The sequence below is a fragment of the Phlebotomus papatasi genome, chromosome 1 (genome assembly GCF_024763615.1).
Source record: "Phlebotomus papatasi isolate M1 chromosome 1, Ppap_2.1, whole genome shotgun sequence".
NCBI classification, from domain to species: Eukaryota; Metazoa; Arthropoda; class Insecta; order Diptera; family Psychodidae; genus Phlebotomus; species Phlebotomus papatasi.
Window position 1 is genome coordinate 105,467,106 of NC_077222.1, and position 17,574 is coordinate 105,484,679.

At 37.5% G+C, this 17,574-nt stretch overlaps 1 protein-coding gene across 1 annotated transcript; it reads right to left on the minus strand.

Moving 5' to 3' along the window:
* LOC129799054 (sodium/potassium/calcium exchanger 4-like) lies at window positions 1-15,856 on the minus strand. Its single transcript, XM_055842657.1, has 7 exons — window positions 15,756-15,856; window positions 11,170-11,572; window positions 10,646-11,113; window positions 2,249-2,556; window positions 1,771-2,173; window positions 1,067-1,705; window positions 1-777 (listed from the first exon to the last, which is right to left on the minus strand). Exons 1-7 carry the CDS (start codon window positions 15,828-15,830, stop codon window positions 455-457), a joined length of 2,619 nt encoding a protein of 872 aa, XP_055698632.1. The 5' UTR covers window positions 15,831-15,856; the 3' UTR covers window positions 1-454.
* Between the last annotated feature and the right edge of the window lie 1,718 nt (window positions 15,857-17,574).

Here is a 17,574-nt window from a genome sequence, read left to right on the forward strand (position 1 = left end):
TTTTGAATTGGATTTTATTTTCCGTTTTGTTACTTCAACATTATATGCTAAAAGTAATGTCTATTCATTGTTGGCGAAAATGTATGAGTATTTAACTTTATTATGTTTTCTTCACTTATTTTTCTTGTCTCATTTGGATGAATATGAATAAATGATAGAGAAATTCACTTGTGTCTGCGGTGCTCATGGTATCAAGTTATATGGGCTTCAGACCTAAGGCTTAGCCATCTGGCTTAACTCCTCTAATTCCTCATCAGGCACGATTTTTTTTAGGAAATTGTTGCTTAGAATTGGATAATAAGGGCAAATGATCCAATAGATTTTGAAAAATCAATAATTCTTGAAAAACTTGTTATTCAGATTTTTGAGACCTTCGGGAACTGGGTTAAGCCTCCAGTCTGAAGCCGGCATTAAGGTACTAACTTTTTCCAATTTTGGTATAGGTTTCTTCTCCTTAACACTGAATACCACCAATAAATACATCCATTTCTACCAGGATGGCCATTGTTATGAAGAAAACGTAGAAAAAGATTAGGAACGGTCCTAGGAGTTTTCTTATTCTGAATTTCCCAATTGCAATGATGGTGTATGCAATTGTGATGACGAGGAGTAGGGTTGCTATAATGTACTGAATTCCGCTAGATTTGAGTGCTATATAGGCACCACTGTATGCAGCTCCGTCCACCATTGTTCGTATAAACCAGGGTAATCCCAGTGATAACAGCATAGCTACTGAACTTGATCCAATGGCATTGGCTATTGACATTCCTCCCATTCCTATAGCAACAGTCGAAGGGCAAAAAGAAAAGATAGAGTGAGGGTTATTGGAAATATCTTGATTGTGATGTGGAAACTTCGATACGGGTTCATTTGCCTGTCGACTTTTTGAAAGTCGAAGGGCTTGAACCGAAGTCGAAATGTCAAGAATGAATTTTCGGTCTGATGAGATGTATTAGATAGTGGACGGAAAAATAGACCTGTCGAAACGTCGTGAAGAATTAAAGAGTAAAAATGAAGAGAGGTCTATTTTTCCGTCCACTATCTACGAAATGTCAAGGTTAATCACCTTTGCGGGTTAGAATGAAGCCAGTGATGGCTTCTGGGGTGCATCCACCGAAGGACAGGAAGGTCATTCCCATGATGGATTCAGGGATGTAGAAGGTATAGCCGATAACTGTCAGCATCCAGAAGATCATGTAGGAGTTGATTGCTATCCAGACGATGCACATGATGAATGTCAAGGGATAGAAGCGTCTCATGCGCTTGGGCGAAGGAACGGTAAAGGTAAGGACGAATCGGATTGGCCAGGTGTAGAGCCACCAGATCCGACGTCCAACCGATGACTTTGGCATGTTCCACAGTACGAAGGGTTTCGTAATTGGTGGTTTGAGTACAGCAATTGATGGTCGTCTGGGATCCACCTGGCGGGGTGGGAATTCATCTGAGATTTGGGAATCTGCAGATGGGGAAACCGAAGGTCGTCGTATGATATTCGACAGGATTGAGGTTCTGGGATTGGGATTCGGGTTGGACGTGACGGAAGCTCGGGTTCGAGGTGGCACTGGCGTTGCAGGTTCAGTTGGGGGTTCCGATGTCGGTTTTGTTGGTGGATCGAAAACTGTTGATATTGTAGAGATGTGAACAACCTTTTCCGATTTTCGTGGTTTCGTTTCAATCTCTGACGCTTCATCTTGTTCTTCAAATTCTGCAAAAGATATTTTCATTAGTTCTATGATTTTGAATCTGGCAACACTATTTCCTTAACATTACCCGGCCTCTTAATGGTACAGCAGGTACATCTTTTCTCCACGAAGGAGACCACAAAATTCTGGATTCTACTATTGAGTATCATGACGATGTAATAGTTGATGACTAGGATGCACATGACCACGGTACCCCACCACATGATCTTGTTGTCCCAGGCAAAGGCCGTAAGGCAGGCCGCATGGACGAGATAGAGAAAAGAGTCCCGCGAAATGGGGAACCAGTCAATGAGGTAGGGTTCTCTTGAGAAAAAGCACACAATAGAACTGACACCAAGGATGTTGAACATCATAGATCCAATAACTGTGCCAATGCCCATATCTGAGTCCGTGAGAAAGATGGATATGGTGTTTGTGAAGAATTCAGGCATTGCTGTGGCTGTTGCCATAAACGTAGCGGCAGCGACATCCTACAAAGTTCATGAGAGATAAAGTCCCAACTGAAACCGTTGAACTTAAGGTCTAGGATTGGTCAATAATCGTACCGGTGATATTTTCAAATCCTCACAAATACACTCGATGCATGGAATATAATATCCATTTATTACCATGGCAGTGATGGTGAAGAAGTAAATAGTACAGATTATGTGGAGAATAATAGCGCCCTGTCGTCTCTGCTCTTGTGTAAAGAGATCATCTGGGAAATCCTCAATTGATGATCCACCATTCTTTGGGCATTCAGAATCATCTCCAGGATCATTGAATGGAAACCAATATTGTCTCTTTGTCTTGTTGATATGAACTTCGTGCCGAGCATCTTGTATTGGCATTTCACCATTACCAGACTCCAATTCTGAAGCGATAGTCATATAAAAAAATATATATATTTAATAATCCTTGTTATTATTCTTCTAAATGGGAATAACTGGGGTAAGATGAGTGGGTTTGGGAATCCCCCTGTGCAAATAAAACGCAATTATGACGTCAGAGCTAAAAACAATCAGGGAAGAAAATAGACAAGTTCCATCTAGTAATAATCACAACACACAGACTTTAATTAAATTCATATCGCACAAAATTCTTTATCAACTCGTATTTTAATCCATTCTCGACTTAGGCAGTGTAGAAATCCATTGCAGACTGATCTAATTAGGGAAAGACGTCATGCGAGGGTTAATTGTTGGGTGTTCTTTTGCTTTTAAATATTGTGAAACTCTAATAAAAATTGAGAAATTTAAAAAATAATAGGATAGAATGCGGTAATTTGGAATTTTGAGATTTCCTTCCTGTTTGAGAGAGGAAATGAGAATCACAAAGAAGTACAAGCCCTACTGTCGAGAGTACTACTTTTTTTATGAAATTTCCTCAGTAAATAAGCCAGACACTTACTTAATAACCGAAGTCCTGTCCTAATTAGTAAGCTACTAACCATTTCCGATTTTTAATCATGCAATAATCAACTTAGTTGCCCCTTCCTACATGATATTCAAACAAATAAATTTTAATAAAAATGCACAATTGAAGATAGAGGCTTACCAGGGCATTTTTTACAAAGCGAAAGCACTTCTATTGCATTTCAAAACGTCTTTTGTTGAATCTTATGAACTTTCCAAAAAGCCCAAAGTCATTCAATTAGGAACAAGACTCTTTTTAGTCTAAGAACATTTCTTTAGAATAATTATTCTCAAGAAAAACAGATTTTTTTCGGAGAAATGCTATTCAGATCCATATTCCTTCGGTACACATTTTAGATCAGGAAAATTTCATAAAGCCAAAGTTCACATCCCTTTCTTTCTTAAAAGTTTTGCATATGCCTATCCTACTCTTTCGCACTCTTCTTCTTCTTCTTTTGAGCATCAAACGAAATTAAATTTTGTTCAGTCCAATTTCGAGACCGAAAGGGTATTAGAGATTTATGCAAATCTTTTGAAATAGAAAGAGAAATTAATTTTGCCTCTGTGGAATTTTCTTAATCTACAAGGTGTGCCGGAGTCAATAAGAACGTCTTTGCATAATTGTCCAAATCTGTCAAAATCATCAAAATCGGTTCAAAAATGGATTAATGAACAGAATTTCCTTAAAAAGTGAGCGTGGTTATTGAAAATAATAATCCGGTGCTCGTCGGATGGGAATGATTTAACAAGAACGGGTTCACACTATAGAAGAACAAGGGTCCGTCGTGACTACTCTTTATAATCACATCTGCACATTTTCTTCCGTGTAATTTCGTTCTCATCAGGATTTCGATCAATCAGGATTTTTGTTTTCGGAATTTCGTCCCATTCGGGAATTTGGCTTTCGGGATTTTACCGTAACCGTTTGGAGGATAATAGAAGTTAAATACGGAATTTATGTCTGGTTTTTATCCTTCAGTTATCCTTGATTAGTCAACGTTTTGATCCTGGGTTGGATCTTCTTTAGATCAGCTAGGCATTAGAGAGGACAACAGACAGGGTTACAATTAGGGGAAAGCGCACTACCTTCGGACAATTCACTTATATCTACATTCTTAATGGATTTGACCTATGGTTCTTTTCTGGAAATTTGAAGCATTGTACTAGCTGAGCTAGAATGTAGCGTACTTTCCCATATCCTTCCCCAGTTTGAAAATATTAATAAGGGATATAGGATCGAAAGAACACCTCTTTGGCGGGGAACACTTGATTAAATTTCGTATCCTAAATGGTACAGTGGGCACTCAATGGGTCATGTGGTAGAGTACTCGTTTTACGATGCAAGTGTCCCGGGTTCCAATCCCCTTTAGGTCACCAGGAATTTTTCTGGCGTTAGAGGTGTTCGGATTGTATCCAGTGAGCTTCACTGCACTTGATTCCACGGGCATGGGACTGAAAATTTCATCTCGTACAAGAAAAAATAATAATGGATGTCTAGAAATCCCCTTGCGGGAAGGCCTAGTTCCTTCATCGAATATTGTGCCAGCATTATTATTATTATTATTATTAAATGGTACAGTTCAGAAGGGTCATGTCACGAGTTTTTAAAGTATCAATAGGTGCTTCTTCAACCCCACTAACCAGACAGTAATCTCGTACAGCGTACTAAGAATGTATGACTAAGTTGCATTGGGTGAATCCCACTTCTGATATTGTAGGACACATTTTTCCTCTGTAGGTCTTTTTGTTCTTCGTTTTAAGGACGCTACTAACGACAAGTAGTACACCAAAAAGATCACTAAAACGAAACTATTTCCTCACCTGTGTGCACAATATATCCATTAACACAGAGCAAGAATCCTAGTAGAATTATGCTTAAGCAGGAATATGTAAGTATTTTGCTCATTTTGGGATCCTTAAGGTCCTTGAGGCTCCTGAGCAATTGATCGTAGGATCTGGTTTAGTGGTATCTTGGACAAGGAATCACAGTGATTGTTAGATTTTATTCCCAAAAAAAAATTTAAATTATTTAACTTCAAAACACTTTAACATTTTCTTGATGAACTTCACTTGGGTCAACACTTGGGTTTCTACTTGAACCGTCTTCGTTGAGAAATCACTGTCAACTGACTTTAATTCTGCAATTCCTTGGACAGATATGGGATTTTGAGCTGAGTTTCCAATTCTATTTATCATAATCAGTTATCGAAGTTGGAAAAAAAGTGAAATCACCTTTGAAAGTTGTCTTATCACACCCGTGATTTATACTTTGGCACCAACTGAGGGATCTTTAGCGGTGTTAGTATCAGGGTTTTAAGGAAAATCCATAATTGATGTTTTTCACAGGAGAAACGCACTTTTTGTTTTGAGTTTGTGCCAGCAACCGATCATTGAAAACGCTCATAGTTCAATTGGTTACCAGATGATTTTATTGCCAAAATAAATTTAAGGGATTACAGTGTATTTCTAGAAGCCTATACTACGTTGTGTCTGCCTTAGATGTCTTCTTGAATGTGACCGTTAGCCGCCATCGTGATCAAAACGTGTGGTATATCTGATAATGAAGTAAATAGGTGCATGGGGAACATGTGCGAGTTATTTCCTTAATTTCCATCTTAAGTGCAAATACCCTATGAATCTTGGTCAATCCCACCTGTTAAAGATTCCACAACCCCGCTGATGTATTACCTACCTAAGTCATGCGAGACGATTGCTCTTATCAGAAATACTCAAATCACGATTTTGGATTTGTGTCTTCATTCTCTTTATCTAAACATAGAAGGTACATAAGGTAACATGCACACAGTGAAATAAACCACAAAATTTTTGTTTTCATTCCCGATAATGTTGAAGATCATTTTTTCTTTTTTGGAAAAAAAAGGAAAACTTTGCAGTGCTTAAGCTATCTTAACATCCTTATCACATATTCTATACATCACGATAGCATCACAGATTTTAGTCAATCTCTTTTTTTTTGCTGCCATTTCTAAACTTTATTGTTTTGCTTTGATGAAATCTACGCCTATCACTATCGTCACTACTGTGATTTACTACGCTAGGGGATTATATAGGTTCTCCTTCGGCCAATTACTGCCTCTAGCTTTTAGGCTAAATCTCCGCATGAGTCATTGCCATTGACCAATAAAAAGCCTCCGATTTAGTCGCAAATCACTCCAGATGCAAAGAAAATATCGATCTCATTGAGGATGGCAAATGTGACGAAAACAGCATAAACACACACCAAGATGATTCCGGATGTTTTTCTCAAGCGAAACCGGAATAGTGCAAGGATTGTGAAGAGAAATGTTGTTGCTAGTAGCATAGTCATTGTTGTAAATTCCACACCATAGGACACCACATTGAAGGGTTTCCCATCCACCAGTGTTCGCACAAACCACGGGAATCCCAGGGAGATGAGAATGGCCAGGGATGTTGATCCCAGTGCATTCGACACACCCATTCCTCCAATTCCTGCAACAAAACACATAAAATGTCACTCTAGTTGATGACAAACATTGGTTAGTCCAACATTAACATTTGCGGAAATTGCGGACATAAAATTTGCACCATCGTTAGCTTTTAAAAAGAAAGAATTGGATGGTATGAGAAGCTACACAATTGTAATTCTCCATAAACTTTTCATTTTGGTTGTAATTTGTGGGAAACAAGATTTCCTGACTGATTCAGGGCAATATATCCACGGTGCCCTTTAAAATAATTAAAGATTAAGAATGGATGTTCCCAACTTATAATAGGTGCATTCACAAGGAGAGTTTAATTCTCCAAAAGTGTCTTGGATAAAAAGTAAATAGGGGAAGCGGGGCAACTGTAAATGTGGGGCAGCTTTGGAATTGGGATTTTTCAACTATGATGAAAGGAACCCCTATTGACACTTTAAGAACTCGTGTCATGGCTTATTGACACACTGAGCCCGATCACAAGTAGATTTTGATTGTCCAATAGTGTCTTGGATGAAAGGTAAATGGAACTCTATTTGAACAAAAAGTCGTTGATGTTCGAAGAATTCAAATTCAATTTCGAATTTTCATACTAAATTTTCGAACAAGGTGGGGAAAATTTATTAAATATCATACTAAAAATCTCGCAAAAGAGTTACTCAGTGATTATGGAGTGATTAAATAATAGGACAAGAACAGTAAACGTCGTTGTTCTGTTTTTTTACTCACAACAATGTGAAGACCGTCACATTTTGACACTTGAGCACTTCGAAATTCGAACAGGATGTATCTCAGCCACCTTGCGGAATTATCAAAAAGTAAGAAAGTCTCTTTTTTGGATCTACTTCTGTACGGAAAGACTCTGTACCATTTTGAATTCGAAATTCGAACACTTATCCATATCGAAAAACCCAGATTAATAAAAAAAACATATTAAGATAAAGTACCCTGTAGTCGGCCGGTTTCTCAACTCGGCCAGTGGGACTATTTATTTAATTTACTTAGATTTGTTATAATATGGTCTTACGGATTTAACATTATAAGGTCTATTATATTATATATAACGTAAATCAGTGAAAATTTCATAGAAATTGACTATGAAACGTTAAAAATTGGTTAGATAATTCAACTGGCCGACTCGAGGGTACTTTACCTTAAATAGATTTTATTGGATGCGTTAAATAAATTTTAACATTTTGACAAAAGTATCAATAGCGGTTCCCTCCCAAAGAGGTGTAACTTCAACTCTGTTTTTGAATAAAATTGAGCTTTACCATAATATAATTTAGCTGCACAAACAGATTGAGAAGCTAAATTACATTATAATATAGCTCAGTTCCGATTTCAAAGCTTCCCCAGATTCAAAAGTGACCCACTTCCCCCCTGAACTCTATTTGCACAAAAACTCGTTGATGTTCGAAGAATTTGAATTCATTTTCGAATTTTCATACTAAATTTTCGCACATGGTGAGGAAAATTTATGAATCATCACACTCGCAAAAGACTTACGAAGTGATTATGGAGTGATTAACTAAAACGACAGAAGCAGTAAACGTCGTTGTTTTTTGTTTTGAATATTTAAACATATTCACACTTGGGTTTTTCGAAATTCAAGCAAGATGTACTAAAGCCACCTTGCGGAATTATCAGGAAGTAAAAATATCTCATTTTTGGCTCTTCAAATAGATTTTCGAACTTTCCGAACTCTAATTGTGAATGGTAAGAATCCTCTCGCTCAGTAATAACCTTTCCGATTTGAGAGCTCTCTCCGACTGAGGTTTTTCTGTACCGATTCGAAGGTTTATCAAAAAGAACTTACCTAAAACACGTTAGAAGTTCGAGCTTTTAATCTGACGAGTTGCGACCTCTACACACTAGAGAAATCTATGTCCATATTGAAGAGTTTTCCCTACTACACAAGCGTGAGGAATTTGCTTGAATATGGACATAACTATTTCTAGTATGTAAATGCCACTACACAAAACTGAGCATGTTCATCAAAAGGACATTTTCAATGAAATGGCAATTCGAACATTTGTCATCCTAATATTGCAGAAACCTACGCAATATTGTTTACGATTGAAGGATCAAGAATACCGAAATTCGAAATGGCAGAACAATCAGCGCTAAAGCGGCGAGTACGTGAACTTGTACTTTAGGCTTCCGGTATATTTTCGAATAGGTTTGGCTTGGCTTTGGAGTGATTGGCTCCGTTCAGTAATAACCTTTCGAAAAGACAAAGCCAAGCCAAACCTATTCGAAAATCTACCGGAAACCTAAAGTACAAGTTGATATACCCACCTCTTTAGCGCTGATTTTTCTGCCATTTCGAATTTCGATATTCTTGACACTTCAATCGTCAACAATGTCAACAACAGTGTGCAAACATTTTGCTGCAAAAAGTGAATTTTTGTGTAATTTTTGGGGAATATCAGGAAGGCAGAACGTTTGAATTTTATTAAGATAAATGTCAATTTCATGATCTTGCTCACTTTTGTGTAACTGATCGGTTCAAAAGTTCGAACTTCCAACGGGTGTTTAGGTAGGTTTTCTCTGATATACCTTCGAATCGGTAAAGGAGAAACCTCAACCGGAGAGAGTTCCCAAATCGGGAAGGTTATTACTGAACGAGAGGACTTTGTCTCTTCGAAAGTTTATTACTGACAATGTTCAAATCCAACTTCTGAAATTGTAGTAATGTCATATTTGCAAGTTTATGAATTAAAGAATTTCCCTATTTTACTGGAGAAATGGAATCTAGAAAACATTTGCACCAGATTGCCGTATACTTGTCCTAAACCGAAAAATATATTTCGTAAAATCTTCGTAAATGCTTGTAAGTTCCTACTGGGGACTAACGAAATGCTCGTAAATCGTATAACCCACAAACAACTTCGTAAAAATTTGTACGTTTTCTACAAATATTGTTCGTAACATGATAACTTAACGAGAATTTTTTGTTCTCTTACAAACATTTGTTCGTAACTGTTAGTAAACACAGAGAAAAACATTCGTGAGATTTTATCATTTGTTGGTAAAGTTTTGTCTGGCAACAAAGAAATACGAACAAATGACAAAACTTTACGAACATTTTTTTTGTGTTTACGTACATTTACGAACAAATTTTTGTAAAGAAATAAATAATGCTCGTCAAGTGATCATGTTACGAACAATATTTGTGAACAAAGTACAAACTTTTTCGAACTTGTTTGTTGTTTATACAATTTACCAGTATTTCATATTCTTAAGTTCTCAATAGGAATTCACAAACATTTGCGAACAATTTTACAAAATATTTTTTCTGTGTAGTTTTAACGAAAATTCCATTTTTAGGTTCGAAAATTTTAAAGCTGACTTAAGGATACGCAATACGAAAAAATGAAACGCGGTTTTTACGGTTTTTAAAAAGTTTAATTTGATAAAAAGGGTTCTGGCATATCTTTTTGATCAGTGACAGTGCATGTATTTAAAATTCACACCGCTTCTTATTCCACTCTTAGACCGTCTTTAGACTACAGGTTTAACCTAGATTCCAAAGGCCTCGAAATTCAAAATAGCAACCAATTTTATTAGTTTTTCAAAATTTGACGTAACATGTAACATGTTTTACTTAATGTTTTTCTTGTATTTTAATTCAATAGATTATCAGGCTTTAAAATTGAATCTTTTGCAAGAGCGTTGGAAATTTTTTTTATGGATTTATGGTGTGTGTCTCTGCTAATTAAGGTTTTTACCTTATTTCCAATATTCAACTTATGTGTTCAGATTCATTTATACCGATCTTGTATTTTAGACTTAATCGAAATTTGAAAACTTAAGGACGCTTTACCAACTTTAATCACTCATAACAAAGCAACTGACAGAAAGGTTAAATTTGTTGCACAGTATTTTCATTTGAGTAAAAAACAGATGTAAATAAAGCTAAGCCTTAAGTTTGAGCTTGCCATTAGCTTATCAAATTTTATCAATTGCTTGCCTTTTAAATGAAAATTTGAACTCTCAATGATCTCACAGTTAAGCACTTGACTAAGAACCTTCGTCAAAGGTCGTTCTGAAGCACAGATCTTTATAGATAGAAACAATGACTCACCTTTGCGAACGACTAAGACACAAGCCACTGCTTCTGGCATGCAACTTCCCCAAGATAGGAGAGTTAAACCCATGACTGATTCCGGAATGTAGAAGGTGTAACCAATGAGGGCAATCATCCAGAACACCATGAAAGCGATACCGCCAATCAAGACTATGCACATGATGAATGTCAGTGGATACCACCTGCGATGGTATTTTGGGCTGGGTACCAAGTAGCGTAGGAAGAACTGGATAGGCCAGGAGTAGAAGAACCAGAACTGCATGATTCGGGTGTCATTGGGGATTTTATATAGTGACTTTGGTGTCCTAGGTGGATCAGGTTTCGGTGCAACAACACGTTCTGGTTCCTCAAGAGTCTTAGCTTTAGCGGACACTACAGAAGGGCTATTCGAAATTGTGCTTAGCCGTGGTGTTGGACCTTCTCTAGCACCAGCCACAGTGGTATTCTCTTTAGCTGCATCTAAATCTGGAATTTAAAGCGCTTTAGTATTTTAGAACGTTGAAGAAATAGGTTGAACTTACTGTACTTGGGATCCGTGAAGCAATTCCATTTGTCCTCCACAACGCTCTTAACCAGACGCTCAATACGCTTATTTTGGAACAGAGTTATGAAGTAGAGGACAGCACAAATAACCATTGTCATGGCCTCATACCAGGTCACCTGACCATCCCAGATAAATCCAGTCAGTAGGGCTGAGTTAATGAACAGAATCATACAATCTCTGCCAAGAGGAAACCAATTGATCTGTACAGGACTGATGGTAGCTAAACTAGCTACAGCAGCAACTCCCAAAGTATTGTACAGAAGGGATCCAATAATAGCACCAAGACCCATCGGTGAATCCGTAATGAATGTACTGATTAAGTTGGTAAAGAGCTCAGGAATAGTTCCGGATACAGCCATGAACGTTGCAGCGGCGACATCCTGCATGGAAATGTTAATTAAATTATAAGAACCAGAACAATTATAAACATGGATCATGTATATAGGCAACAAGTCTAGTGGCCTAACTTAGTTTTTCTTAAGTTTTTACATTTAAAATAATTACGGAAAAATAGCGAAGTTTCGGGTTTTCAAATTAGACTTAAAAGTCTTAAGTCAATTTTAATAGACTGTTCTCTCCGGACTGTATGATAGTATTTGTCAGAGTACAATGACGAGAATAGAGACTAATAGATTCAAATTACCCTATTTACTGGCGTCAAGGTACTCTACATCGTAACCTAATTAATTAGCTGAGATTTTTTACAATCTCAGCTTTTGTGGTCACAGTCACAGGTGAAATCCTATCTCGTCAGATCGGGCTTAAATTTTAGATTTACGTGATTTGACACTCATAGATCACGAATATAACATGCGCCAAAAATCGATTTACGTAGGCGTCCCATTCGTCCGTAGTATAACCACTTCGGGAGGAAGAACGGAGAAAGATATCGACAAGTGGATTTCGGCACACGTTAACTGTTTATGGGCCGCTAGAAGTAAGTGATATTAGATCTATCACTATCACTACATTTTTTTTAGTAACTCAACCCCAATGGCAATGAGCAACTCCTTGACTCTTAGCTCCTCACGAATGTATACGTTCCTCATTTGATCTCGACGAGTAATTCCCTTAATCGTCTGAAGGTACCTCATCTTGGCAGCTTGTACTTGCGATCTTATTTTTTTAGTCAAGTGAGAGTAGTAATGAACACAGCTTGGAAACCAATAAATTAGCCGAACGACTAATATTCTGTGTCCATTCTACTATCACTCGTAACCGATACCCTTAGGTCCTCGACACACTTAAGACTTAAGCCCAGAGACGGCTTAATGCAAAATGATAGAAATGTGGTTTAACCGTTATTTCGAATATAATTACGCTAATCCGTCTCTCGGCTAATCCTCAAGTGTGTCAAGGCTTTTAGATACTTGATTCAGGATTAGATTCGGTCCAAAATAAATCTATTGCACCCTATGCTGGCACAGCTATGGATATTCAAAATAAGAGAATTACAGCACGACTCTAGTTATGTAAGAGTATTAAAAGCTTACATCATATCACATCACTATGATTCTCTAGTTATTAATTTGCTTCTTAAAAACGTATTTCTTTATGACGAGTTTACATTTTTTTTCGATTTGCCAAAAGTAGCTTAAAAAATTACACTTTAATTAATTAATTCAAAATTTTGAGTCGACTAAATCATTGGGGTCGCCGTGTGGTCAATCCTTCCTATGCGGAAGTAAACTACAAATCCAGATAAATAAGACAAATTTTAATTTTTCATAGAATGATACAATAATAATAGAAATCTGTGACGCCAAATGACGTCAAGCTAAGTCAGCTAAATTAGTTAGATCATCATCATCATTTTAACTGCTTATCCCTATTGGGTTCGCGGGCCTATGATACCCAGTTTAACAGCCTACGCGGGGGATCAATGACCCCCCGCCATTTCATGAAGATGTTCAGATTCGATCTCAAGGCGCTTCAAGATCCTAAATTTGATTCAGTCACTTTTTCCTAGGTCTGCCTCGAGGTCGACGCCTCTACTGGCTCTATTGGCCTCTAATGGCTTGCATAGCTCTTCTGGTCAGTCAGATAAACAGAACATAATGATCGAAATGCTGAAAGCCTGAAAGCCTGAAGCCATATTAATTCCATTTGAACGACTTATATTTTATGAAGGGTGGACCTCTTTACCATACACACGTCCAGCTGCCGTCTTATCAGGAAATAGATGGAAGCACTGAACCTTTCTTGATTTTCACAATTTTATTCTCTACGACGTTTCGAGGATGGATGTCCTCTTCATCCCGTATCGAATATAGCAGGGAAAAACACGTACAGGTGGAAGTTGTTACACTGCACTTGGACTTGGATCACAACTTGATCCGTAATATTCACCATTCGACTGACTGACACAGAATGTGTCCGACAGAATGACACAGAATGACTAACTGACACAGAATGTGTCAGTCAGTCGAATGATGAACATTACGGATCAAGTTGTGATCCAAGTCCAAGTGCAGTGTAAAAACTCCCTCCAGTACGTGATTTTCTCTGCTATATTCGATACGTGATGAAGAGGACCTCCATCCTCGAAACGTAGTAGAGAATAAAATTGTGAAAATCAAGAAAGGTTCCGTGTTTCCGTCTATTTGCTGATAAGACGGCAGCTGGACGTGTGTATGGTGAAGAGGTCCCTTCGTAAAATATAAGTCGTACAAATGGTATTAATATGGCGAGTTTCTCAACATTTCTATCATAATGTTCTGTTTATCTGACTTTAGAGGCCACTAGAGCCAATCCACACATCTGATGTTCAGTCAATGTGAGATATATAAGACGGCACTAGAATTATGGTTCGACGGAATGCAGCAGGAAAAGACGGAAACAGTGAAAGGTCGAATATAGCAGGGAAAATCACGTACAGGTAAGAGTTGACTAACTGACACCTGACACAACTGAAAGTTGTGATCCAAGTCCAAGTTCAGTGTAACAACTCCCACTTGTATATGATTTTCATTGCTATATTCGACCTTTCAGTGTTTCCGTCTATTTCCTGCTGAATTCCGTCGAACCGAAATCCTACTGCCGTCTTATCTATCTCATATTGACTGGACATTAGGTGATTGGATGACAGACCCGTTCGGTATATTGATATCGGAGCGATATATTGACATCTAATCGATGTTTTGATCATGTCAATGGCTCTAAAGTATAGACAGTCTAGACGTATGTTCCCAGCACAGAACGCGACTTGGCGAATGGGGAGAGGCACATAAATGTCTCACAGGATGAGATTGATCCACATATAGAACATTTTCGTATTCTCTGTACAGGTCATGGCTTATAAATTGGATATTAAAGAGGAATAATAACTTATCGATTATGGTCGATAGCGTTGTACAATCTATATCTCATAGTTTTTGAAGGAACTTTGGTCTGATGGGATATAAGTGATAGTTGATAGGAAATTTAGATCTTTCTTGATTCTTGCTGTTTTACTCTTCTACAGCTCCAAGCCGACTATCGAACGGAAATCGAACTACTAGTCAACGTTGGTCTAATAGTGAGGATACTCACCCAGGCGGCCTGAGTTCAGATCTTTGCGTAGGAGTCGTAGGAGAATGAAACATCAAAAAAATCAATAAAGGTCTATAAGCTTCTCCGTCCACTGCCAAGATACATCTCATAGATTACATGAATGTTTATTCTTTACGTATTATTGGGTCAATTACTATTAATCGTATCGCGATAGATTTGTTATAATTCAATGTTGTCGTATATCACGTATTGGAAGAATTTGCTGATCTGCTCCTGGAGCACCTTCCCCGCAATGTGGGTACTTCCATGCTCCCAGAGTATTTGGGCAAAGGCGATTCATTTTTATTACGTTCCTGAAATGCGGGTGACTTTGACACCCTCCTGTGCGTAAGCTGTCCTTTACTTCTAGAACTTAAGGATGGTCTTTTCCGATCCTATCTGCCATGTGTGATCGGTGAGAACCGTGAGAACAGTTCATAAACATTATAGAATTAAAGAAAAGCTTACGTACAGGAGAGTGACAAAGTCATTCTCACTTACGGTTATATCACGATGAAAATGTCTTTTCCTAGAATTGTTGTAATATTTATGGGTGAAAGTGCTTATCGCTATCATTGGTATGGATATTATCGTCTAGGAATCAAACTGGTTCCGGTTTCCCGCTATATCCTCATAAGTCCGTATCCCGGTACTGTGTTATTCCATTCGATTCTGAAGTATTCTGAATGTGTGGTTTCTTTTAAAGATTCAACGTGATATTCTATGATTTCCCCAAATATTTATTTGTGACTCTTCTTATTTCTGTGACCGGTTTTTGCGAATTTTAAACGTTGCCGTATTCATTCGAATAAGTCCATTTATCGGATCGGTCATACGCTTTCGATTCCAAGGACTCTGTAATTGATCCGATTTATCCCATTGATTTTATGGATTATAGCCGTAAAATGATCCGGTATTTCCAAGTTTGATAACCCCTTGATATTTCAAAGATACGGTTTCTTACAACTCCGTTTTCTAACTAATTTAGCCCGGTCTTCCGTAAAAGCTTTATAGTATTCTTGTATACATTACCCGTGATATATTTAAATCCTCGCAGATGCACTCAACTGCCGGGATGAAGTAGTTATTGCAGACAATTCCCAGCATTGTGAAAAAATATATGGCACCAATAAAATGCAGAATAATTGCTCCCTGAAGTCGTTGTTCCTCTGTGGGGAGTATTTGCAGGGGTAAAGGTTAGCTTTAGTGCGATAGGGATATAGGGGGTGAAACTTACGGGTAAACAAATCATCAGGAAGATCATCAATAGCTGAGCGATTATCACAAAGTGGATGAACATCATCTTCGTTATCTGCGAAATGGTAGTGTTCACTATTCCAAGGGTACCAACTGTATTTTGTGGCTGCCAGGTGCAGACGTTCCAGAGGGTTGAGATACATCTCATTTATATCATTCAGAAGTGGTTCTGATGATATTAGATCTCTGTCATATGATATCTCGTCCATATCCACTAGAAATGTACCAAAAGGATTTTAACCAAGTTCTCGGATAGTCGGTTTTCTTTGCCAACTACCTTGTTGCGGCGGATAGGCCGTAATGGGGGGTAGGCAGGTCAGAAGCACCAAGAGTAATCCACAAATTTTGTACTTCATCTTCAACAATATCAACACTAGTCCCAATTTTATTGCTCAATTCGTAAAAACTTATTTGAGAAATCTTCCACAACCTCATTAACAAATTTCACAGGTATCCCTTACGGATTTGAATTAGCCAGCCTTAGCTACACAAATTTCAAAATGCTATCGCACCACTATAGATGGGTAACACTTTCACTCTGTTGTTCACTACATCGGCGTAAGGTATCAACTGAATTTTTCCAGCAAAGGAACCTTATATATTCCAAGATAGAAATCATAAAAATCAAAATTCGGAAATAACTGAAGGCGGGGCTTGGGTAGTGATTTGGTCTTTCTTCAAAAATCTTACGTCTTAGAAGGATTACTATGGCATTAAATAAAATTAACGTCTTATCAGAAAATACCATGAAATGGCTTGAGAATTTTCCCTCTTGGGAGCTACACAAGTACATAAGGATCCATATCTCACGTGGATTTTTTTTTACTTGGTGTTGTTGTCATTCCAATTTTGGTGTGGAAAATTCTGGTCAAGCGGGAAGCAATTCATCAAATTATATTCCCCAAAGTCCAATTCACTTCTTAAGTGGGCCTGTGGATGCTTAAGTTGAACATTCAGATTTGTTTTGATCTCTCTAATTGATTTTGATAAGATGCGCCAAAGATATCAAATCAATAAAGTTTTTACTTGAAGCCACTGAAGTGATTGCAATCGAGTTCAATCTCATTAGATATTGTGTGTGACGTCTTTCGTGAATCACACTTTTACTTTACGTCTGGATATTCATTTTAATGACAGTTAATGGTGATTTAGATTTTTCTTAAGCTCAAAATAGGCCTTAAGCTTTTTCTCACGGGTTTAGTCATTCTTTTGCAAAGGTCTCCTCTTATTCAAAACACTCCACTGAGTCATTTTATTGTGATAATTCTTCGCTGATAAAAACTAATCTAAAAAGAATTTTAAGTTTTTTTTTTTGAACATGTTATTATACTTCATAACTATCTTGAGTTGGACTTTTTTATACATTTGTTATATCACTTACTTAGCCCTTATGAGATTTTCAGAAAAATAGTAGAGAATCTCCTTTTTTTTCTTCTTATTCACGTGCCTAACTGGGTTCACGTGCACTTTAGCAGATTGATTTTTTGAAGAAAAAATTTTGAACTCTATTTTTTGCATTGGGAAAAGATGTTTGTTTTTGATACACATTTGATAGGCTACCAGGATCCCATAAGGGTTACCAAGAACTTCCGCT